Genomic DNA, 25,041 nt, shown 5'->3' on the forward strand with positions numbered 1-25,041 from the left:
TCAAGCTGAAAGGATTCCAACCAGAAATCTTCTGCTGTGAGGGCAGTGATATTATCATCAAATGTTTAATTTTTTTTTTTATTTTCCTGTCCTAATCTGTCTCAGAGATGAGCTAAAATTTAGCAAACACTTAAATGGACAGATAAACAGCAGTTTTTTTTTTAATGTGGAAGAAGAGTTTGACATTTTTTAGCATCATTACAGATACACTTGAAGAATACAGAAATAGAAAACACCAAACTAGTAAAAGAGATCCAGACGTTTAAGAATTTGGATGCAAACAAAGAAAACATGATATCGTATTATAAAGAGGAGGTTGGCAGATTACAGCTATTTATAGCTGAAAAAGAAAATATGAAGAAAGCTTTTTTGCTCTCCTCATCAAATAAGGTAAGCATTGCTACTACTATAATTGGCCTACTTTAAAATACATATATCCAAGGTAGAATGTGCTTTACAAGAGAAAGGAAGAATTGATATTTCCTATGTATAGGTTGAGAGCCAGGAGGATCGTGGTGTTCTCAGCAGATGCAGAAAATAAACAAAGGAGAAAGTAAATTCAGTTTTGTTTTGCTCACTCTGAGTTTCTTGAGGTGTCTCACATGAGACAGCTTGAGGTGAACTCTGTGTGGAAAAAGTAATTTATGAGTTCAGTAAAAGTGGTGCACTCCTCTGAGTTGCTTAGAGCTTCATGAATGAGGAAAGAAAATGAAGAATAGAGAGAATAGAGAAGAGAATGCAGCCGTGTTGAGAATGAAGAGGATGATAGTGGAAAAAAAAAAAAGGAAAATTCAGAAGATGTACTGAGGGACTCAGGTGCTGTCAACATATAATGGTATAAAACCTGAGGAGGGCTAAGATGCCACATAAATGGACTAAACCAACTGACAAGTCAGCAGTATGAGTGTTGGTAGGACATCGAAAGAGGAGGTGACTTTTGCTATTCAGTGTGATAGGACTATGGTTAGCAAGTAGTGTGGTGCAACATGATAGTGAATGTGCTGAAGAACTGGTATCCATGCTGTCTGTGGTCTGGGAAGGGTACTTAAGATCAGTTTTAGTGTGGTGCTGTGGTTGGAGTGCATTAGGTTTGTCCTTGATGTGCATCTATCTTCCTGTTTCATTTCATCTGAAAGGAACCCAGTGTCTGTGCCTTGAGACTGTTCTGTGATGTGATCTAGCATGATAGGTAATGGTGGAATGACTGGGGGTTTTGCTTCAGAAATGTGCTCTTGATCCAAACCGGAGTTAATTTAGACACAGTTTTAGGAGTCAGCATGGAAAAGTCAGGTCATCCAGGCTTGACTATTTCCATCTCGTATGTCTTGTCAGTTGTCTTACTGAAAAAGCAATCTAGTTTTTGAAAGAAGAGACATTGTGTTAAAGTTAGAAATGTAAAATACAAGTGCTAGTAAGAGTGGAAGTAGCAAGAGCACAAAAAGAACCCACTGTTTTGCTTAAATTACTGCTTACATTCTTTTTGTCTTGTGACTGCTCTACAGTTTTGTTTCAGAATATGTTAAACTACTACACTATTTTACTTGAGAATTAAAAACGTAGCGTGTGTACTGGAGCAAACAAACATGTCATCTGGTTATCTTGAGAAGCATTTATAACTTTTCTGGTGGGATCATTAACATTTTTGCCTTACACTGAAATTGTTTACTGGAAACAATACGTTTACTGAAACATGTAACTGATGCAGGATTTGCTGTAAAAAAATAGTTAAGGTATAGTTCTTTGGGGCACCTACTAGTTCATCCATCTTTTTAAATGATTACAGGATGTATTACTATTCCACTGGACTTGCTGTGCAATCTTCTATGTGATTATTAGAAATGAACAAATAGTGGACTAGAGATGCTTGAATTTATGTCTAGACTCAAGAATATGAGCTCATAATATCTTCAGGAAGCCCAGTGGCTGCAACTGGCTTATAACAGCTTTTATTTTTTATGTTATTATTTTATTTTATTTTTATAATTCCGGGCTTTTCTGAGTGTTGAGAGACCAGTGTCACAGTTTGGTCAGTGGGCCCTTGGTCTGCTTTATCGAGTTTCAGCGATGCCAAGAGCCTTATAGTGCTGCATGCTGCAGCTAATTCTCTGTTATTCTTCTCTTTTCCTTCTGAAACGCTTATTATGCAAGATCTTGGGACATGGAGTTGTTTGGAAAAACATTCCAACACTATTCTATGTTGTTTGATGTAAACCACTTGTAGGCATTGTAAGGCTTCCTATTCTGCTGTAACCTGCAGTGTCTTACTCTGGGATCAACTCTGTTTTTGAAGCTGGATGGCCATTTATGCCTGTTAGGAGCTCTGTGGTAATAAGATGTTCTGCAATAAGCTTAAACTAAAGCTGAAACTACAACAAAAATCCAATATAGGTAAAATGATGATGCCTAAACGTGTTTTGAAATGGTGATTGTGCAAAGACCTTTATATCCTAGTGAAATATGGATGCCATTGTTGGCAAAAAAGGCAAATGGGGAAAATGATACTAGTGCACAAACTTCTGGATTTGGTATTCCTGCCAGAGCCACCAGAACAAGCTGATTTTTCTTGTGAATCTTTCTCATCCCTTTGACAATCTTGATTTAAATGTTGAATTAAAATTTGACCAATTCTCTTTCCCTTCTCTCTTTCCCAGGAGGATGCAAGTATTTTAAAAGAACAGCTGAGGAAAGCTGAGGATCAGATTCAGGCTAGCAAACAAGAAGCTGTCCTAATGTCAAAAGAGTTGAGCGACGCAGTAAACGTGAGAGATAAGACAATGGCAGATCTTCACAGTGCACGTCTGGAAAATGAGAAGTTGAAAAAGCAGCTTGCTGATGCTTTAGCTGAACTTAAAAAAATCACAGCTTTGAAAAATGAACAGGTAATTGTTAGTTTTCCTTACTGGAGTTTATATGTATTCACAAAATCGGTCAGTCAGTTTAGTTAATCCTGGAGTGTAAAATACGCTTTTTTGGGTAATTACTACAAAATAGGACAGCCTTTTGTACTTACATAGACTACTTTGCTTTCTTTAATAATAATAATAAAAAAAGGCTTTTCAGAGAGTAGTACTATTTGAACAAAAGGGATAACAGTTTTTATTTTTTAAAAGGAAACTTCAAATACAGTGGAGCAGGAACTGCGCAGAGAAGTTGAAGATCTGAAGCTTCGTCTACAAATGGCTGCTGACCATTACAAGGAAAAATTCAAAGAATGTCAGAAACTTCAAAAACAAGTAAACAAGTTCACAGAACAGGCAGTAAGTAGAACGGAGAACTTGCAGTTATTGTGTAGCTTTTCAGCAACTGTTTAATTTCTTTTTGCAAAAAAAAAAAAAAGGTGCTTTTAAAAGGGTTAGAACATATGCTAAGCAACTGGTCTTTTGTTGACTATTTTCTTCCATGTAGCCAAATTATTTCTATGGATATTCTAGATAGCTGTTGAATCCAGGCACAGGAGTTGTAGCAACTGGTGAGTGTAGAAGGCAAATAAGTGTTTGGATGAACTTACAAGCACAACTTTGTTCAAGGAAAAATTTTGAAGGTGAAGCATGGGAAAATGCATAAGTACTATATAATTACTACTTTATTTCAGTCCCACCACCACCTCCAAAAAACAAACAAACAACAATTAAAAACAAAAACAAACACAAAACAAACAAACAAACAAACAAACAAAAACAGCCCAAGCATAGTGGAAATGGAGAACTTAGAGGAAGATTCTAAGGAAAAGTAGGGAGAACATTTCTATAGCATAGCATATATACAATTGGATTCCATATCTGTTTTATATTCTGACCACCCTTTCAAGCTTTCCTCAATAAAAAAATGAGGATTTTGCAATGATGATGTCAGTCTTATGCCACCTAGTAACGGAACCTGTTAGTGAATTTAAAACTGATTTTAGAGCAGAGTTCTTAAAAAATCTGGGGAAATCTGGGACCAAGTAGCAGAGAGACTTCAGTGGGCAAAATGTCAATGGCAAGATGTACAAACGTGATTTCTTAGGACAAAGTCTATTATTTCCGTGATCTCCAGAACAAACAGGGAAGCTACCCAGTTTTGATCCACAAATTACTTTCAGAGTTTGATTCTCATCCAGAAGGTCAATGGTGAATGAGGAGGTATCATATCATAATGGCTGTGGCTTCTCCTTAAAAATGTTCCAAATCTTTGGCTATGTTGTAGATCTGATAGAAACACTGAATATTACTAATTTGACTTAGGGCACCAGAAGTGCCCTATAATTATTCATTAGTAATACTGACTACATTTTCTAATGAAATGTTAGATTTAAGTTGATGGATTTAAGTATAACCTATTATCTAGAGAACAAGATTTTCTAACAATTTCTTTAAATTTAAAATTGCTATTTCTAGGGAAGGAAAAAAAAGATCTTTATGAAATAAGATTATAAAAATCATTGTCTGAGACTGTTTCAGTGTTAGTAGAATAAATTATGTTTACATATTTATTATTTTCTCCTGTTTTAATGAGCAGTTCTTCCTCATCCAATTTTGGAGGAGGTGATAGTGGAAGAAATATGTTACTTTGTGCTTTGGTTTGCATTTAATAAAATACCAAAACAAAATTTCTTTTCACCAAGAAAATTGCAGGGAGTCAACAGAAACTGACAGATGCATCTAACATTGAGACAGCTACTGCCGTCGTTACAGACAAAAAGTTGTCTGCATCTCCAGGTATCAACAGCTTAAATTTTGTATGTTTATATCATCCTGAAAGCGTTGTCTATGTGAAGTAGTCCCTAATAGTTTTTCTACTATAAACTAGGTGAAGTTGTTCAGTCTACTTTGAAGTAAAGGAAGCTGGTTAGAGATGTGAGAATGCATCAAAAAAGCTGATTTTTTTCCAAGTACTAGCATTCATAAGTTATTTTATTGTATCTTTTCAAAACAGTTCAATTAATATTATTAATATTAATGCAAGTAGGACTGAAATAATAAATTTTGCTTGATAGTTAACAGAGTGGGTTTAGCCAAGCTAACAAACAGAGTTCATTTAGGAAAAAAAAATTCCACCCCAAATTCTCAGTTTGTGTACAGTAGTGTGAAAATTTTGCAGTCATCGTACAATGAACGTTCACTGGAGCATTCTGCTGTAAAATCAAATCCACAGTAAAGTTCTGATTATTTGATGACAAGGTCAAGTCTACAGACTGTTCTTGTGATTTATAGGCAATAGTAGTTTATTAGAAAATTAACTAGGTTATAATCTTTATGAACTATTAAGTTCTTACAAAACTAATCTTCTAAAATAAACATATAATAGGTTATAACTGAACCTAGTTTAATATTCAGTTTAAATCGATAAATGCTAGTAAACGCTGACTAATTTTGTTGTTGCCTTACAAGGTCACACATTCTTTCTCTATGTGGAGACTCTAGGGTGTAATTTCTGGTCACTTTCATCCCATCTTAATTAAATACAAGTGTTTCCTAAAACAAATAAAATCCCAGTAAGTCTAGTTATAATATGTGATGGGATGAAGTAGATTTCTGAGGAATTTAATGATTTTGCAGAAGAATAAAATATCTAGAATAATATTGAGAAGAAGGTATTGTGGTGTTTACTTACTTGGGAGCTCATGGGAGAGATAACTATATATATAACTAGATAACTATATATACTGCACAGATCAATGTAAAAAAGTTATGTTCATCTGCAGTATGAGAGGGGGTGCAGAACACTGCCTTGCTGATATAACTGCTGATCCTTCAGTGTCATGTGGCTACTGATGTGTTTGTCTCTGAATAAGTATTTATGGATGACATGGAGCACTCTGTTCTTGATGCATTGTCAAATTTAGCCTATCATCTCTTTGATGCATACTTTATTTATGGAACAAAAAACGTTCATGTTTTTTTCTTCAATGTTCACAGTTAGCCCCATTTCACCTGATGTAGTTTCGGAATTCATGGTAAAGGAGCAAGTACGTGAAATGAATAAAGAAATTGCTGAGAAAACAGAGAAGTATAAGAAATGCAAGCAAATGTTGGCAGTAAGTAAATGGCTGCTTCGGAAAGCTGAACAGAAAGCTCTAGGTGCTAAATCTTAAAACCACAAAGCCTACCCAACTGAGTTGCCTTGCTGCTTATTTGTGTGATACTCCATGCTTAAGGTAGAAATGTTGACATTAGAAAACACATTTTTATTGAGTCAGCTCTCAATTACTTGTGGTGTTAGGGAGCCCAGATGGAGACTGCTCAGGATAACTCAAATGAAGGAAAAACAAACGAACAAAACTATTGCTACTTCTGTGCTCAAGCTTTTGAACATGTTTTTTAACTGTATATGTTAAATGTAATTGCTTTAATACATCAAATACAGCACGTTGCTCTAAGCCAGTTGATGTTTGGAACAAGTAGAGCAGTTATTAATCTGAAGTGATGTTCAAGTGCAATAATTCCCTCCAAATCTGACTGTCCTGGGTTTTTATATGGTTTTGATATCCAGGTGGGTGGGGCTTAGTAGCTGAGGCTCAGTGGTACGTAAGTGCACTTGCACTGTTCTCTGGACCAACGTTGGCACCAGTAGTGCCATAATAGTAAGACCCCTCAAATGTTAATACATCTCAGTATGAGTTTGATTTTCATGCAGCTAGTTTGGATGTATGTGTAATGATGGAGTGTTTCATTAGTAGTGATCATGAAAAACTGATGGCTGTAGAAGTGTTTAAGAACTGCCATCTGGGTGTTGGATTGTCTCGTCTCTTCAGTTGTTTGCTTCTCCTTTGGGGATTAAAAAATAACATTATGAAGTCAGAACAGTTAGAGTTAAGTTCAGAATTAAAAACAGTTTTTTTTCTCTCTACACCAATGTGTTTTCTTCTCACATGGTCATAACACATTCCTAAACAGCCATGAACTCAGCTTATCATCTTGTTTCTCTTACTTATCAGAAGGAGATTACTTTTTTAATGTGCTCTCCAGGATGTAATAACTACCATGTAATTCTGCTCACTGCCCTGTCTATAGACAGCCTTCAGTGGCTTCCATTGGCTATTTCTTCTTTAGTAGTGCTTGAGTAAAGCCTTGCCTTTGACCTTCTGGATGAAAGATATTTAGGGTGATTGTGCAAATATCATGGGGAAATGTTTTTTATTGAAGTGAGACACTGGAAAGGGTAAGCATGATTACAGTATGGTGTTAGGATTGTGTTTGTACAAAGAAACTTGAAACAGTTAAGTTAAAGAGGAATAGCAGCATGTTGAAAACTTAAGCAAGAAAAAAAATGTATATTAAACACCATGTTCACAGTTTTCTGTGCTCAAAGCGTTGTAATTGAGTCAGACTTGATTTGTTGAAGACTTCTGTAAATGGTAAAAATCAGTAAAATAGTAATAATGACGTAAATAGTTCTGGAAGCATAGAATTATTCAGTGTCATTGTTTGGAAAAAAATGCTTAATGCTGTGCTATGAACCACTATAGGGTGAAAAGATGAAATGCAGTGTTTATGCTGATGAACTTGCTAAACTGGAGCTGAAGTGGAAAGAACAAGTGAAAATCAATGAGGGTATAAAATTACAGCTGGCAGCAAAGGAGGATCAGTATAAAGTAAGTTACGGATTTTGTTTGTGACAATGAATGGTGTCCTGTTCTTAACTTATATGCTTATTTCTGATAGTTGGAGTAATAAGGGTTTTAATGAGACAAAAACACCAAATATACTTTTGCCCTGAATAGAAAATCTGTAGGAACAGCATGCTCTTTTAATGCTTCTTTTAAAGTAAGACAGACTTGCTAAGTAATATACTTACTAAATGGCTATCAGTCTTCTCATATTGTGGATTTAAAGAAACCTTTAAATGACTTTAATCTTGTGTTACAGGAAAAAAGGGCTAGAGTTCTAATTTCTGTTGCTTACAATAATACTAGCAGGAATATTGATTGGCATATTTATCTAAAATCTTCCTACTGCATGCAACGTTACCAGTATACTAACACCTAATGCATTTCACCTGAATTAACGAGAGAGTCACTATAAATGATGCGTTGTTTTTTTGTTTTTAAAATGTTTTTGAGAGATTTAATTTAGAGGAGATCAACTATAATCTTGGTATGGTGACGTAACATGCATGCACCAGAAAGTCAAGCGTAATGGACAGCTTTCTTACACAGAACCTTAATCGTTGAGGCTGTGATACTGGAACATGTGTTGCGGTGGCTTGTTGGGTAAACAAGGGAAAGATAAATGCAATGGATTTCCCCAAGACCAGCTTTTATGCTTGTGCTCAATCTAATGGTGATTGTTAGTGCAGTAGGGTAGAAATGCTCTATATTGCCCGTCTTTACCCATTGCAATGAACAGGATTTAAACAGAATTGTGATTATATCAGTTCTAGTAGGAGCCCTACCTCGTTAGAAATTACCACACTTTTTCTTTATAAAATACTGAAATGCTCTATGGAGCATTTCAGCACTATGTACGCTGTGTAGTCACTGTGTGATTTTCAATACTTCTTTTAAAGCTCTAATTTCACTTTTATAAAATGCATGACTCTTCCAAATGTATTTAACTTCATTAATTAACGGTGATCAGTTGCCACACATAATTTAATGAAAAAACAGTTTCTTTTTTAACTTCTCAACAGCAGGAGTAATAAATAATTGGTTCCAGAACTGAAAGTATTTTGGCTGCAATTCAAAACTACTTCTTATTCAGGAGGGTGCAAGGAGGGGAGGAAAAAATGAGCTTTTTGTCCCAGTCAGTATGAACTCTACTAAGGGAGAAAATTTCAGAATTAAAAAAAGGACAACCAACCAACCAACCAACCAAAAAAACCCCAAACAAACAAAAACACAAAAACAAAAAGACATTTAACTATACAAAGTATTGCATTTATATGCCAGATAAATAAGTGGAAAGGTGGTTTTCAAAGTAAACCAGGATCCAAATAAAACAGCACTTTGAAGAGAAAGGTTATTTAAGTAATAATTTGGAAACAAAGAGGAAAAAGCTTTCTGTAATACGTCAGTTGCATCTGTCTTCTCCCTGATCACCCAACAGGGCCACGTGGTGGATGTTTGTGAAACAACTGTAGTGTCTTTGAGTTGGGAGGGTGGTTTGGTTCTCTCAGTTCTGTTGTGGGACATGAGATGGAGAGAAGTGAATGGAAGAAATCACTGAAGTACTTGCTGGCAAATTCCTTAGAAATAGTGTGATGAAGCTTGCAAACCTGCAGCTGTTTCTGGTGTTCCTCTTTTTTTTTTTTACCTGGGATTTCATCATTCCATATCTGTTTTCTGAAAACTGACAAGAGAAGGTTGCCAGTGTCTTGCTGTTACCCCATAGATAAACTTATGGAGAATGTTTAATTATTTGTAGTAGTACTAGGTGTTTCACGTGAGTATAGTAGACAAGTTCCATCTGAAAGATGAACTGAAGTAATCGAATGCACTGTTTTCACGATATAATATGCAGGGAAGTAATGTCTATTCAGTAATATAAGAACTGTAAACTGAATCTGATTTTCATATAGGTTCAGCTGGCGGAAAAAGAGAGACGAATAAAGGAACTGGCATCACAGCTGGAACTCTTTACCAGTGAGAAGGTATTGTCAGGACTGCTGTTAAATATTGTAAACTGGCAGCTGTGGGGCTCTTTGATTTGAGGAATTGCAGTTTACTTTTAAGTGATAATTTGTTTACAGTTCAAAGGTACTTTTCCATATTTGAATATTTTGCCAAAACGAATTAGCATTTTAAACTGCAAGTTCAGATGGTAACACTAAAAAGAAAAAAAGTAAACCACAGAATACCAATTTCCCAAAACTGACTCAACCTTTGAAAATAGTTGTTACTGTTCTGTAATAGTGTTCTAGAACATTTTCTACATAAACTTTAAGAAAAACGTTACAGCGCCACAAGTTTTCTTCCATTCTGTCTAGAATAATACTCTATCTAGGATCTAAAATAATTTTCCGATTGCAGATTGTGCTGTAAGTTAATAATTTCAGATTGCAGTTAGCTCCACATTTTACTAAATGTTTGGATTTCTGTCACTTTTTCCTTTCTCACCTCAGTAGCATCCCTGCTTTTCAGCAGGTTTTCAGTGAACTTTGAGCCTCCTTCCTGTTCTACTCCTTGGTATCCCTCACTGAAAGAGGTTCACTCCTTTTGTGGCTAGAGGCTGATGTCTGATGCGTGCATGTGCTTCCTGGCCAAACAGAAAAGATAATTCTTGGCTTCATGCTGCAGCTGTTCTCTCCTCTTAACAGAGCATAAAGTTGGAAGAATTTCATTTCTTTGCGAGAGACACTCTCTGATATTTTCAGGAGTCACTGGCTGACAGGCAGCATGATTAGTAAACCCTATTCCCTTTGAAATCTTGGTGTAAGATGTCAATACTACATACCTAGCCTGACAGTTTATTTTTTCCATCACTGGTTAGGGTTGTTTTTGCTTTTATCCAGTCGTGGCCTATAACTAGAGATGCACATGTTTCAGCAGTAAAATCTCTAGGTTTTTGATGATGTGTGCATACAACCAAGTCCGTTTGACATCTGCGGTTCTCTTTGTTGACCACTTGTAATAATAAGAGCAGCTTGACATATGTGGCAGCAGTGACTTAAGTAAACTACAGCTGAAAAAAATACCTTTATCAGAGAAGAAAGATAAACAAGCAGTACTCTGCTTTTTAACTATATGATAGAAAATGGGATGCTGCTTTCAAGAGCTCTCTGTCTAATCAAATTCGTTACCATTACTGTAAAAATCAGACAAGTGCATTCTGAAATATTAATGCTAATGTGCTACTGCTGGAAGTACCTCTTAGGTATTATATGGCAATTAATCAAAACGGTGTTTTTGTGAAAAGCGAAGCAATAAAATCAATTCACATTCAAACAGTATTGCATGATATTGTGGAAAAGTTATGATTGTTCAGACTACTTAAACACATCCTGTGAAAAAAAATTCCAGTATGAACAGATACCTGTTAAACACAGGAATTTGCACACTGGTAAATTGAAATGGAACTAATTTCAGATTAAGATACCGTTTTTGTAGAATTCTAGAATCTCAAGTAGTTGGTATTTAAATTCTCTTTGTTTAAACAATGATGTAATTTTAATACAGCTTTCATATTTTTCTAATTCAAAAGAAAGCACAATAAAAGTTAAGTTTTAATTAATCTAGTTTAGCTGGAGGCAGTAATTCTAAACACCACACATAAGAAGGAGAGCAACTGTAATAATAATGTATGGAACTTATAAAACCTTGGAACTTTGTCTACCAAATTTATAGATATTTACATTACAAAGAAGAATCAAAGTGCCTTGCTAGACTGGAACCATGATTTAAAAGGTTAAGCACAGTATAGTAAACAGCTTTTCAATTTATGCTCCATTATCAGTGTTTGTTTATAAATGTCACCAAACATAGCATGCTAAAAATGTTCATTTGCTGTCTCTTCAAGCCTATAAAATTACTTGGTTTCTATTTTATTTACATACTTACAGCCTTTGATTTTTAATCGGTCTCTACCCTAGCTGTCCAACTTCTGGCTAAGACTATTTTACAGCACCTTTTTACAATCACTTTGATCTACACTCTGTTTTAATCTTACGTGATGCTAAAATTAAAGTATTAATGCCATTGCTTCTCATTGTAAACTGCTTCCATATTGCAGGAGAAATTGATTTTAAAAAGGAAAGTCTTAATTTCACTGATAATTAATTGTTCCTGCTTTGTATTGAGTAAAGATTAATTATTTAGATTTTACATGCTCACTAAAATTTTAAGACGTAATCCTAACCATTTAACCCTAACCATTTCAATCATATATGGAATTTAGTCTATAAATTTAAGTAACATTAGCTTAGTTTTATATCATATCAACAGGAGGATATTTTACTTGAAGGGTGTTGTGCAGAAAATCCGCTGTCCTCTATTAGAATGTTTTCTAAAAGAACATAAAAAGTAATTGAAGTATTGTGTTTACAGCCAGCACTCAAAAAAAAAAAAAAAAAAAAAAAAAAGATAGTTTTCTGTAAGCTGCCTTTCTGTTTGTGGATAGCACTTCTATCCTATTTGAAAAAGACTTCGTTGTTGCTGTTGGGAGTCCAAGCCCTCAATGTCTGAAACCTGATAGTATGTAGAATTGTGGAGTGGTTTGGGTTGGAAGGGACCTTAAAAGTCATCTGGTTCCAACCCCCTTCCATGGGCAGGGACACCTCCCACCAGACCAGGTTGCTCAAAGCCCCATCTGGCCTGGCCTTGAACACCTCCAGGGATGGGGCATCCACAGCTTCTCTGGGCAACCTGTGCCAGTGCCTGATGTAAATGTATAGTTTCCATCTTTTTTCATTTGAGTATTTACTGTTTCAGAGACTGAAAGCTGATGTTGCATTTTTGGGCTCTAGAGTTTGGGCTGATGATTACCTGTTTGTTGTTAAGAAAAATGTTTTGGGTTGTTCCTTTTAATAGCTGAGACATTTTACTTCTCGTGTAGTTAAGTAAGTGTTTTAGGTCTTGGTTTTAAGTTTAAATTGAAAGCCTTCTGGGGAAAAGACACACTTCTGGGTTAGAGGTTTTTGTTAACATTACATTAGCACATGTTAAATGAGAACCTAAAAGAAAATGCTAACCAGAAAGGAAAAAAAAATGATCAGGAAACCTCTGTCTTAAAAACATTTATTATTATTTTTATTCTTATATCTCAGAAATTTTTGTCTGGCTCTGAACTGTAAATGACATTTTTCCTTTGGAGTTTGTGACATGAGCTCTTTGCAGAACTCATTTTATTAAATGGAAGGAAAAGAAAAAGACTTTTCTTTGGATGAATTATAGCTGAGGCACTGGCTCAGTCACTGCTCAATTAAGTCATTTTAATTTCTGTCTTTTAATGTATATATTGGCTTAGAGTTTTGATGGTATGTAAGTTATTTAAATCCTTTAGTAGCTCGTAATAATTACTGTCTGTATGGCTTATATGTAACAATTCATGATTTTACATATATGAATATCTTAAAGAGTTCTGCTTGAGCTTTTCTGGAAAATTTAATTGCCTTTCTGATACAAATAATTAAATAAAGCGGGTTCTTGGAGTCCCTGAATAAATTCAGCAATTTAATATTTTGGATGAAAACATTGAATTTTGGAAGTAAGATACACGTTTACTTTTGTTAAACCGCAAGTTCACACATATTAAAATAGTTGAGGAAAATGATTTTCATTTTAACTTTACAAAATAAATGTAGGGAGGGATAAATATGGATGAGTTAGAACTTTGCTCATCAAACCTTTAAAGTGCAAATTATTTTTCAGAGGAAGTGCAATAACTTTGAAATCTATGCATGAAAATATATAACTTCCCATTGAGATACTGCTCATTTGAAATTGTGTAGTAATATACATGCAGTTTTGTTCTGTATGATGCTTAAAAATATAAATATTATACTTTAAATAACTAACCTGATCTGGATTATCTCTCTGAAAACTAGCAATAATTTCTATTTGTTAACATAAACAAGAATAACCAAACTTGAGTAATAGGTTTTACTTCCGCGAATCAATTGTCTGAAAAATTTGTCTGAATTTTATCAATGGTAGAGAATGAGTTATCAGTCTAATAGGGCTGGTGTTGAACATACATTCATGTATAAATATATATGTATATATGTGTGTATATATATGTATGTATGTCAAAAAATCATTAAGGTTGGAAAAGACCTCCAAGATCATCTGGTCCATCCAATGTCACCCACTAAACCATGTCCCTAAGCACCATGTCCAACCTTTCCTTGAACACCTCCATTCTTTACTTGTTTCACTGATTTTTCTTCATTTCGTAAGATGCAGATACTTCTTGAAAAACGTGGCAGTTGAGTTGATGCAATCTGAACTAAGTGACAACAAAACAGAAGAATTTTTCAAAATATCCTGTGTTTTCTTTTCTTTGTTCTAGTGGCATATCTGACTCTAGACCAAGAAGAAAGGAGGGTGTGAAGATTAGCAGATGTGTTTTTAAAAACACATCTAAATATTTCATAAAAATTTAAAACTTTTGCTGTGACTCCATAGAGTAATTACATTTTAAACTTTGTATTATTTAGGAACTTGGCAGGACACCAGGAAATCAAGCTGGAAGGATGATGGAAGGACAGATTTCACAGCCAACATTGCATTTTCGCAACCCATACTCAGAGGAAAATGGACCAGTTCCTGCAGTGACAAGTAGGCTACCAGTATTGCAATATGGAAACCCTTATGCAATTCAGGAAAGACGAGGTAAGTAAGGGGGTGTGAGTACTTTTTTCCCCCCAAATATAATTTCTCTCTTACTGTTTCAAAAACAATGTTTCATTCCGTGCAGCTTAAGTACCAACCATCTGTACACTGATGTACAGTTTCTTTATTGGCTACTGAATACCATTAAGGACCTTTATTTTATCGATGAGAATCAATAAGGGAAACAAAATTTTAGAGACACCTTTAGAAAAAAGATTCCTCTTCTTTTATCCTATCAAAGCCAAAAATGTTCGAAAGCCCTGATTTAAATGTAACGTAGCACATCTTTAATCTCAACATACTACTGAACAAAGATGAGCTAATTAATTTTTCTTCAGATGGAGCAGATGGCGCCTTTAATCCTGATGAGATCCAAAGACCACCTGTTAGAACTTCCTTTTGGGAACTGGAAGATGATGTAGTGTGTAGTCAGCCTTCACGCAATCTTAGTCGGCCTGATGGTTTAGAAGATCCTGAGGACAGCAATGTAAGTTAACCTTTTATATTATCTTCATTTTTCCTTGATGATATATTTACTACTGAGTATTCAAGAGTTGCCCATAGGTTTTCAGTATCTAAGAAGCGTGATCCTATTTTTTAAATATGGAATTTTTATTTTTTTAAATCACTTCCTAATTTGTATGTGGAAAGTGGGTTGTATCAGAACAAATGAAAACTTAAAGGATTCTGGTACCGGTATTTTCAGTTAAACACTGAAAGAAAATTCCTGTAGTATTAGATATTTTATCTCTATATATTAATCTCTCTTTCTGTCTTTTATGAATCTGTATTTGTTAAATTCATTGTTTTATTTTATTTTATTTTTTTCCTGTTAAGCATCTATTTGGAAGAGCCGTTAATTGACTGTTACCTAAAACTGGTGAAACTGAAAGTGACAGATTCTCACTGATTCCTTTTTTTATGTTTTAAGTGGAAACTGGTTAGCTTTCTTTCTAATACAGTTAACTTTCATATTGCACTATAAGATACACTTTTAGTAAATTGGCTTCTGTAATGAACTGGACCATATGTCTTCATTTGAACAGGAACAGGCTTATTATTCTTTTTTTATTCCAAGAACCCTTGCACCTTCAAAAATATGAAACAAGAAATACTTTTCTGCAAAGTATTGTGCTCTTTGCAAGTACAGTGGTATCATGACCTGTTTCTCATTTAGTCTAGTTTGCCACATTTAATTGCTATTAACCTTTGCAGAAGCTGATCAGTGTTCAGACAGGCATGATTTTAGCCCTGGTGCTCAGCACCTATAATGGAGAAAAATGTATTTCTCCCTCCTACCTTTTGCCCCCGATGTCCATTACTGTGAATAATTAGAAAAACTGTCAGTACTTCTCCAGCCTGTTTAAGATCTAGAATGTGAGCTTAACGCTGTTGCCCACCTTTACTTCACATTTTGCATATTTAAACTGATCATTCTTGACGTAGATACTACATATGACAAGCTCTTCTCTTCTTTAGTCATCTGCTTCAGTTTAATTAGCAGGGTGTTCTTTCTGATCTATGTGCTTTGCCCTCTTGCAAACCCAAGAGAAACAGTGCTAGAGTCTTGTGCTCATTTGCTGACACAGCTTAGATTTTTGTAATGAGATGGAATATAACAGGCTTAAATAAAGTTCAACTTGTGAAAAGGTGCCTTTAAATCAAGTAATTTATATATATATATTTTTACTTTCAAATGAGAATCCGTTACTTTCTCACCCCAAAAATAGGCTATATGTGTAGATGTACATGGAAATGAGCAGTTGCAAAAATCTTTCTAGAGAGATCTAGTAATATGCTAAAGATAAAATAGTTCTAATGCAAAACTTAAGTAATGAGGGAGAATTTCCATATGTGTAGGTAAGTTCTGCAGAAATGACAGGCTCTGCCTCATGAAGAATCACAAAATGGCTGAGGTAGGAAGGGACCTCTGGAGAACACATAGTCCAACCCCCTGCCAAGCAGGATCACCTAGAGCATGTAGTGCAGGATGGCATCCTGTCAATTTTGGAGTATCTCCAGAGATAAAGACTCTACAACCTCTCTGGGCAACCAGTGCGCTGTCACCCTCACAGTAAAGAAGTGCCCCCTCATATTAAGCTGGAACTTCCTTTGCTGCAGTTTGTGCCTGTTGCCTCTTGTCCTGGGCACCGCTGAAAAGATCCTGGCCCCATCCTCTTGACATCTTCCCCTCAGATATTTGTACACATGGGTAAGATCCCCTCTTGGTCTTTCCCAGGCTCAGCAGGCCCAGCCCTCTCCAGGTGAGGCCTCACCAGGGCTGAGCAGAAGCGGAGGATCACCACCCTCAACATGCTGGCAGCACTTTTCCTAACGCTCCCCAGGATACCATTGCCTTCTTGGCCACAAGGGCACATGGCTGACTCAAATCAGCAGATACAAATATACACATACGAAGATTACTGTTTCTTTTACTGGTTTTCAAAATAAGCTGTATGAAATGTAATTATGTGCATTTTAAAACCAAAAACATACAGAGCTTGTCGTTGGCAGAAGGTTCCTTCCCAGAAGAAAAACTCTTGTAGTCTTGCTGCTGTTACCATTGTATGGACTGGTTGTCTTCCTTTCCGCATTGCTATTACTGCATCTTGTGCTAGGTTAAGAGCTTGGGGGTACTGTCACATCCACCACAGCATGGATGTTTTGGTGGTATCTCATGTATGGTGATGAAAATGCCTACAATATTTATCTTGCCTAAGATGAGGTATCTTCTGGGCCCTGAGACTATGATACGTATGGGATTTGAAGTAGAAGCTGTATACACACAACTGTAATACGCAGATTTGACCAAAATTGCCTTTTTTTCAGTCTGTAAGGCAAGGGGGTGGAAGTGCATGCAGGCATGTTTAAGAAACCTTTTCCACTTGCTTCTCCAGAATGGGGAAGAACAGGAATGGCACTTCGTTTTCCTTCAGGTATCCGTCTAACCTAAGGAATAGTTCAGCAAACAGAAGCAGCCTAGCAAGTCAGACTTACCTGCTGTAGTTGCTGCTCTCATTTCCGTGCAGTTGAGTCACTTTATAAGCTTTATTAATCTGGATGGCAGAGGAGAAATTCTGAATGCTTCTCCACGCCGTGTTTTCTGACAGGAGATGAGGTAGAATCGCTCCTCTGCAACTGTACTACTACCTAGGGCCAGTTAAACAGTGATTTCTGAGAGGAATAAGCTGCCCTGTGTTAATCATCACAGATAAGCATGCATGCGGTATTGATTTTTTGTAGAATATTTGACTTGCCACAAGTTCCTGCCATCATCTGCTAAGCACTGGCTTTCCATTTGCTCATGCTCTCGTAACTGAACCAAACGTAATCGTTTGGAGCAAGTCACTTCTAGAAGCAGGTATGCATGGGAGAGATCCATAAACAAAAATATATTTTTAATAATAAAGTGAGTTTTAGAAATATAGACCTGATTGGTTGGCAGTAAGCCCAGAATAACTGTCCCGAGACTCTTAAAGAATGTTGTGAGTCACAGGAAAAGTGTGGAGTGTAACATTTGGCAACTGACGGCCAGGTGAGGATATTTCTTGAGATGAATCCACAATGGTCTTTCTTTTAGCCAAATAACATTAAAAAAAAACACACAACCACTTAACTACTTTCATCAGCCTGATCTTTCTTACTGGAGATGCCAGTTACTGTCCTTTTCTATAGCGTAGACATAAAAGGAGTAGCTGGCATCAAGATACCCACGTAGCTCTTGGCTGCTTGCAGAGAGGTATAGAGAGACTGTAAAGTGTTTGAGTAGTGCTCCTACGGAGCTGAGTCACCAAAAGCACATGTATGCCCCCTTCTCTCTGGTTACCTGTGCTGTACGGAGCTGTTGTGGCTGCTTTTTGATGGTTTAGAGCTGGAGATGGTGTCACCTTGTTGACGGTCGTGTGCGAACGCTCTCTGCAACCTGGAGATGGGGATGGGTCAGGTCTCGGGGTTTTGTTCTGGGTCACACGGCCATGTTGCTAATTTCCGTCTTGCAGACTTGGAACTGATTACGTGAGCTTTTGATTGTGATCAGTAAAGCAGTAGGTATTACCTGAGAGAGTGTTGGTTAGTTTTGCTAAAATCAGGCAAGTTGTGGTTGTATGTGACTGTTAATGTCTACTTTCCCTTCATTTTTTGATGGCAAACAAACTTTTTTTTTTTTTTTTAAATCACACTTTATTGTGTGTAATTGTGTAAGTGCTGTGTGATAATGCAGTTATTGCCAAAGTCTTTCTGTAAAGCAGCTTCAGCTGGCCTTCCTGCTTTGGCTTTGTGGTTTTCAGGGGGTGCTTGGTTTTACTACTGGAGAGTGGCTGATTTTAAAATGTTACACAGTGCTTTCCAACCTGACATCCTTTATAGGAATGAGGAATGCATCACTGGTTTTACTAACTGGAAGAAACCAGGCCCTCTGTGACTGTGGACCTGTAAGAGCTGTCCTCCCTTCATATAGGCCTGACTTTTATGGGGTGCACTTTGGGAGTTTTGTCTATCTGAAATGCTAGAAATAGTTAGACTGCTGGATGAATCCAATGAAATGGCACATTTTCCTGTTTTTTTCTCCAAGTTACCTCTAGCGGAATGTCTGAGAATTCTTAGTTATTGTTCATTGTGTATTCCTTAAGCATAAGTTGTGATCAGAACAGCTGTGAAATACTGCCAGGCAGTGATGAAGTCCTGTATTAGAGCCCCATACTAACTTCTAGATAAGGAACTCTTTGCTAGTGATGTATTTGGTGTCCAAACAGAAGACAGTTACCATTATGTTACCAGTTATTGTCTGTTCTTAATGTACTGTTCCTTAATTATACGGTGATCCCTGTGATACATACTGCGAGGGATGCTCTGTATAGATTTGCTTTCTTCTTTTTTGGGTTAAGCTTAAGAAAAGGTTAAGAACTGATCTTCCCATACATATTTACTTGGCCAAGAGCAAAAGTACGGTGAGGAGACAGACTCTCCATATCTCAAGATATCACGCTGTTTAATATGGCCATTCCTGCATGGTGCACAGGTCAGAAGGTACAGGAAGGAGGTCACAGTATGATTTTTATCATTAATTGAACTGGTTCATGAGAAGTTATATCCTTGGGAGGCACAGAACAATGTTATTCTGACATGAGAAAAGCCTTTTTGAAACTGTTCATAATTCAAACCTTTGTTGAAGCCAGTGCCTGCAAGGCACTGCCACTCACTGTTTTTGTATTTGAGTAATGCACGCCTAAAGACTTAGATATTCTCTTTCGCAATAGGGAAAACTATGATTTTTGTGGTAGTGTAACCTTCATGTGGAAAATGAATTACTTGAGGAATGCTCAGTCCTGAATGCTGGTACAGTTGGGCGTCCAGGTGAGCAGTTTCTTTCAGGTCCATGTAAAGACCTGTTCCAAAAGTTGTTTTTTTTGTTGTTGTATCCATTGGTAATTTTGAATGGGAGAGGAGACCCATCACATCAATCACATAGTTACGGTTAATGCCCTCACACCTAGTTGGTATTTGGTATTGGTAAATCCTCACTACTTGCTCAAATAGCTGAACAGTTAATAACCCTTCATAAAACAAATAGCCTGTGCACTTGTCATTGGGTCTGCTCATCTGTCCTACGCAAAGGTTACTGCAGGGCCTGAAGGTGTTGAAGGAGCTCTTTCACCAGAGGAGCACCTTGTCCACCTTGCCATTTTTAGCCAAGTGTTAATACGTAAGTGCTGACAAAAAATGCCTCGTGGTCAAGAAACAACTGAGTGACAAACAGTAAAGGATTATAAGCAAGTATTTTCTAAAGTGTTAATTGAGCCTGTATTTGTAGTGAAACTATTCTTTCCCCAAGAAAGATGCAGATTCATTTTCTCAGGTAAGTCCTGGTGAACTTACAAGTCTGGTATTCAACAAATTTGTCATGTTTCTGGCACCACATAAGCTGTAGCATTGTAGTATGAGAGTACTTTAAATAGTTTTTCTTCTTTAATACATACATCCTACCTCTTCCGTGACAAAAGGAACAAATAGTATTTTAAAACCCATATGCCCTTTTTACTGCAGGTGCAAAGCAAGCAAGTTAGACAGGAAAATATGTCTGTTGCTAGCATCTGTCACAGCAAGCCCCACTAGCTGCTTAATGGAAATGTTAAATGGTTGAAGCTAAACAGCTGTTGTCAGGAGAAGAAAAATATTGAGGGAATCTTCCCATCCTGCCCTATTTCCATTAACTCTTCATAAGGACAAAGTACGTTAGCCTTAAAGTGAAATACGTTTGACTATACTTGTTAGCTACCTGTATGAAACATACTGTTATATATGCTATATATGCTCCCTTGCACCTGTTTTTGCAGACCAGCTAAATAATTCATAATTCTGGCATGTACTGTGTCTTTGAAATGAGAAGGAAAATTATTTAGGAGTTGGAGTTTCAAAAATCTTGCTGCATGTACCTGTTTTCCCACCTTGAGATTAATAGGTTTGTGCTGCGTTATCGTAGAACAGAACCACAGTGCTGTATATTAGTTCGGTGCTGCATAAAGAATTGACTTAAAAACACAGTTTGCATTTTCTTCCCCTACCTTCAATTTATTTTCCTGCTGCTGGTTTCCTCCCCTAAATGTATTTGCTTAAATCGCTGTGTTTGTGTAAATCTTGATTCCTAAAAATATCACATATAAATATATATACTAAATATCATATTAAATACATATAATAATATTCACATAATATAAATTACAATAATTATATTAAAAATTATACCTATCTTCTAAATAAATATATCTACTATATATACTATATATATTATATATAATATATTATTATATATTAAATATTATATACTATATATCACATTATATGAAATATATATTATACATGATACATAAATATATATATTATATTATTATAATATATTATTATATATAATAAATTATGATATAATAATATAATATATTATTATATATAATAATATATCATTATATATTATACATAAATATACATTTATTATATATATATTTATTATATATTATATATATTATATATATTATACATACATACATACATACATACATATATATATATATATATATATATATATATATAAAAATATATATATAAAAAACAAAGACCAACAAAAAATCGTGGCCCTGAGCACGTCGGAAAGGAAGTTTTCAGAATCAGTCCCTGTTGCTATTCTTCATTTTTCTGCTTAGGAGTTCCCCGTTCCTGTTACGATCAGATTTCTTCTCTCGTGAGCAGCGAGGAGCAGCGCTCGCATTCTCCGGAGGCTGAGCTGCCTTCCTCCCCTGCTTGATGGAGGCAAACCTGAGAGGCGTCAGCCCCACCATCCTCATCAGCATGTGCTGCAGCTGCAGCTCCTCACGTGCTGGTGGTGGTGGTGCCGGGAGCACAACTGACAGGGCTGATGGGGGAAGCAGCCCAACAGGGCAATTTAGCTGATGTGCCTGACTGCGGCACGCAGTGCAGGGCATGCTTGGCTGGCGATGGCAGCCCAGGCAGATCACTCAAACCTGACTGTGGGGAGGCAAACACGTGCACCAGCATCCATCCATCCATCTATCCATCCATCCATCCATCCATCCATCCATCCATCTATCTATCTTTTACTGTTACTGTAATTTAAGATTGACAGATTTTAAGCACCTGACTTGATGTTCTATTGTGTAGAATTAATTTTTGAATTTTGGCTCTCGGTAGCAGGCTATTACAGTATGTAGTGCGGTGCCCTGTACGTGGTTTAACACAGGTTTTTCTGTTCTGGTTGAGCCCCCAGGCAGTAACAGTGAGGTGACCTGCATTTCCGTAGTTACTCTATCAGTAGAAGCTTTCTAGTAGTCCTGGCACAGGTTTCTGTTACATGGACGTGGTCAAAAGGCAGTCTGTTTGGCTTTTCATGTTCATTAACCACATCTCCCTTTTGTACACCGAAGTAAAACTCATCCTAAGGTTAAGTTTCAGCCATGTTTTGCTTGATAGCAAAAAGATGTATTGAGAGGGGGGAAAGTAGCTGCCTCTTATTTAAAATACCGCTGTTTTTTTAACAGGACGATGACAACACTGTACCTTCTGCTCCCAATCCTCCCAGCCTTCTTTTGCATGAGCGTGGAACAGGTTTTTGCTTTGATTCCAGGTAAATGTTTATCTTTTATTGCTCTTTAATGGGATGGATCGGCTTCTATATCGATGGAGTCCTTTACTCAAGTTGGGGGAGAGGGGTTGGAAAAGGAAGGAGAAATACTTTTAAGCATTTTCAATTGATGTTTGGTTTACAATTAACCATCAGAATTTGCTGTTACACAGGGCAGACTATTTGTTGTACCTTATTTTGACTGAATGTCAAATGTCGTTTGGTGAATGAATGAGTAACTTTTGTTTTCTTTCTCCCTCTTTCCAACCTAATTGTGAACCTAAGTTTAGAGCTTTTATAAAGTGTTATGTTTGCTAAGAGCAAGCATTTATGAGCAGAGAGAGTGGTTTCCCATGAAACCGCTTGGCCATTAAGACATTCAATAGATTTGTATTCAGTGGAGGTTGGAATTATGTCAAAATGATGTAACTTTTTAAGCGCCAAGTTACTTTGGAATCCCTGTATAAAAAACTACATTAACCGTATTGAAGGCTTACGGCTAAGACATTTTAATTAACTGTGTGATACGTACACAGATACCAATTCTGCTCAAATTTAAATTAGTAGTAGAGCAGCAGCAGGAGCCTACCTCTGTATTTTATTTGGCAATAACAGATTAAATAACTTTCCTTTTTTTTTTTTTTCCTTTCTCTCCACCTCTTCGTGAAGCTTTGATGTGCACAAGAAATGCCCCCTTTGTGATGTGATGTTTCCCCCTAACTATGATCAGAGCAAGTTTGAGGAGCACGTGGAAAGTCACTGGAAGGTGTGCCCCATGTGCAGCGAGCAGTTCCCACCTGACTACGACCAGCAGGGCTTTGAGAGGCACGTCCAGACGCACTTTGATCAGAACGTTTTAAATTTTGATTAAATCTTTTGTTTGCAGTGTAGCTTAAAAAGAAACAACTTTGAGTAGTCCACCTATGGAAAAACAAACCACAAAACAACAGTACAGCTTTTCTTTAACAGTGCAGATTTCTGATTAAAAGCTAGTGTACTCTAACGGGAGCCATGATAAATCCTGGCTGTAAGCTGCTATTTGAGTTACCTTCTCCCTCTACCTAACATTATACTAAAAAAAAAAACAAAAAAAAAGACCTTGTTGTGTATGTAGCTATTTATTCCCCTATCCAGTAGAATTTGGAATTTGTAAGGACACAGGAACGACTCAGCCTCAGAACAAAGGAGACCAGCTTCGTGATGCTCTTCAGCTATGTAAAACAACACCAAAGCTCCTATGGTTTATCTTGACCGTGAGAACTGAGGTGTGATTAAAAACGTAATAAACAGGTGTTTCTCCTAGCAAAGTTGTGTAGTCTCTTTTCATCAGTAACAGTTAAACCAGGGAGTTGCATAATTTACATAATTTACCCAATGAAACTATAGTTTTCTAGCACATTTCTGAAATGTAGGTGCACGTACTGTGAGATTACATGCCTGCAACAAAGGTAATGGCAGATCCTTCAGTTTTACATATGCAGTGTTTGCCTTAAGGAATAATGTTCAGTGAAGTACGTTATACTTTAAGGCAGAATTTTTGAGTTGAAAGAAACCGTTGTGCTTAAATGCCTGGAAATTAATTGTTTAAAAAGTCATTGCCATTATGTTGCAATTGCATTCAGTAGAAAATATTGTTATATTTTCACAACAGTGAATTGTGTTCATTTTTGCTTAGGGCTTTTAAAACCTTCTGCATTTTAACTTTATGTATTTCTTTCCAGTTAAGTAAAAACATGTGTGTATATCTAAACATTTTATATTTACCTAACTGTATTAAGTAAATTGCTTTCCACTTGTTGTACAGTAGTCTTGTTACATTAAAAGCAGAATTATTCATGGAGTCAGTGGTCTTTTTTTCCCCACTGCTTATTTTGACATAAAATAAGCTGGAGTTTAGGCTTTACATAATTGCAGTAAATGATGGTTCAGTTTTGTATGACAAAGTAACTGCTGCTCACATCTATTTATGTACCTTGTTTTAGGGAGACTTGGGGATTTAGTGTTTGAGTAACTTCTGTTGTGTGCAGCTCTTACTTGTGAACATAGGCAATATCCTGTTCAGTGCAGGGTTTATTAAAAGCTGCATGACACAGATAGACTGCAGGGCACTGAGCAGCAGCTACTACAGCAGTCCTCTGCATTCCAGGTTAGGTTTTTACGTTTTTTTAAACTCCCAAACTCCTGTCAGTAGACAGTCCAAGGTAAGGCATGGAAGTACTGAAACAATATTTTACCATTTTTTTTAATAACTCAGTAGTGTATGAAAACAGAACTCGCTATAAAAAATAAACATTATTCAAGTTACAGTCATATTAGTAAAGGTGTCTGAAGTCTCAGATGTTGGTATCCTACACAGGAAGACAACCTCACACCCTGGTTGTGCCAAAGCAGACTTCTTTGAGGTGCATACACAGGGAATTGCTGAAGTTTCCCTATTAAATAGCCACCCTCACACAGCCACTTAAAATAGCAATTTAGATTTTAACGATTCCTCTTTTCTTAGGGCTAGAGGCTTCATTTGTGAAAAACCTTCACAAGAAAGGTTCTCATACCCTTCCATTAGAAGGGGAGGGTTCAGGAGCATCACCACCACCTCTTACCTGGCAGGCTGAGCCCTGGTGTGACGCTGGAAGGAAACATCCTCTGCAACCTGAGTGTCCTTTTG

General features: G+C 36.5%; 1 protein-coding gene across 4 annotated transcripts in view; it reads left to right on the forward strand.

The window, feature by feature from the left end:
• The window catches only part of TAX1BP1 (Tax1 binding protein 1), a 57,102-nt gene extending 32,886 nt beyond the window's left edge, over positions 1 to 24,216 (forward strand). For 2 of the 4 annotated variants that reach the window (XM_068674270.1, XM_068674271.1), the window contains exons 8-18: positions 205 to 390; positions 2,652 to 2,879; positions 3,111 to 3,257; positions 4,604 to 4,697; positions 5,898 to 6,016; positions 7,448 to 7,573; positions 9,499 to 9,570; positions 14,074 to 14,248; positions 14,587 to 14,735; positions 22,294 to 22,379; positions 23,046 to 24,216. In XM_068674270.1, coding sequence (XP_068530371.1) covers positions 205 to 390; positions 2,652 to 2,879; positions 3,111 to 3,257; positions 4,604 to 4,697; positions 5,898 to 6,016; positions 7,448 to 7,573; positions 9,499 to 9,570; positions 14,074 to 14,248; positions 14,587 to 14,735; positions 22,294 to 22,379; positions 23,046 to 23,247 — 1,584 coding nt within the window. In that variant the 3' untranslated portion in view covers positions 23,248 to 24,216. The remainder of the gene's footprint in view (positions 1 to 204; positions 391 to 2,651; positions 2,880 to 3,110; positions 3,258 to 4,603; positions 4,698 to 5,897; positions 6,017 to 7,447; positions 7,574 to 9,498; positions 9,571 to 14,073; positions 14,249 to 14,586; positions 14,736 to 22,293; positions 22,380 to 23,045) is intronic. The other 2 variants (XM_068674272.1, XM_068674273.1) reach the window with 2 other exon arrangements.
• Positions 24,217 to 25,041: the final 825 nt, after the last annotated feature.

Source organism: Anas acuta, chromosome 2 (assembly GCF_963932015.1).
Source record: "Anas acuta chromosome 2, bAnaAcu1.1, whole genome shotgun sequence".
NCBI classification, from domain to species: Eukaryota; Metazoa; Chordata; class Aves; order Anseriformes; family Anatidae; genus Anas; species Anas acuta.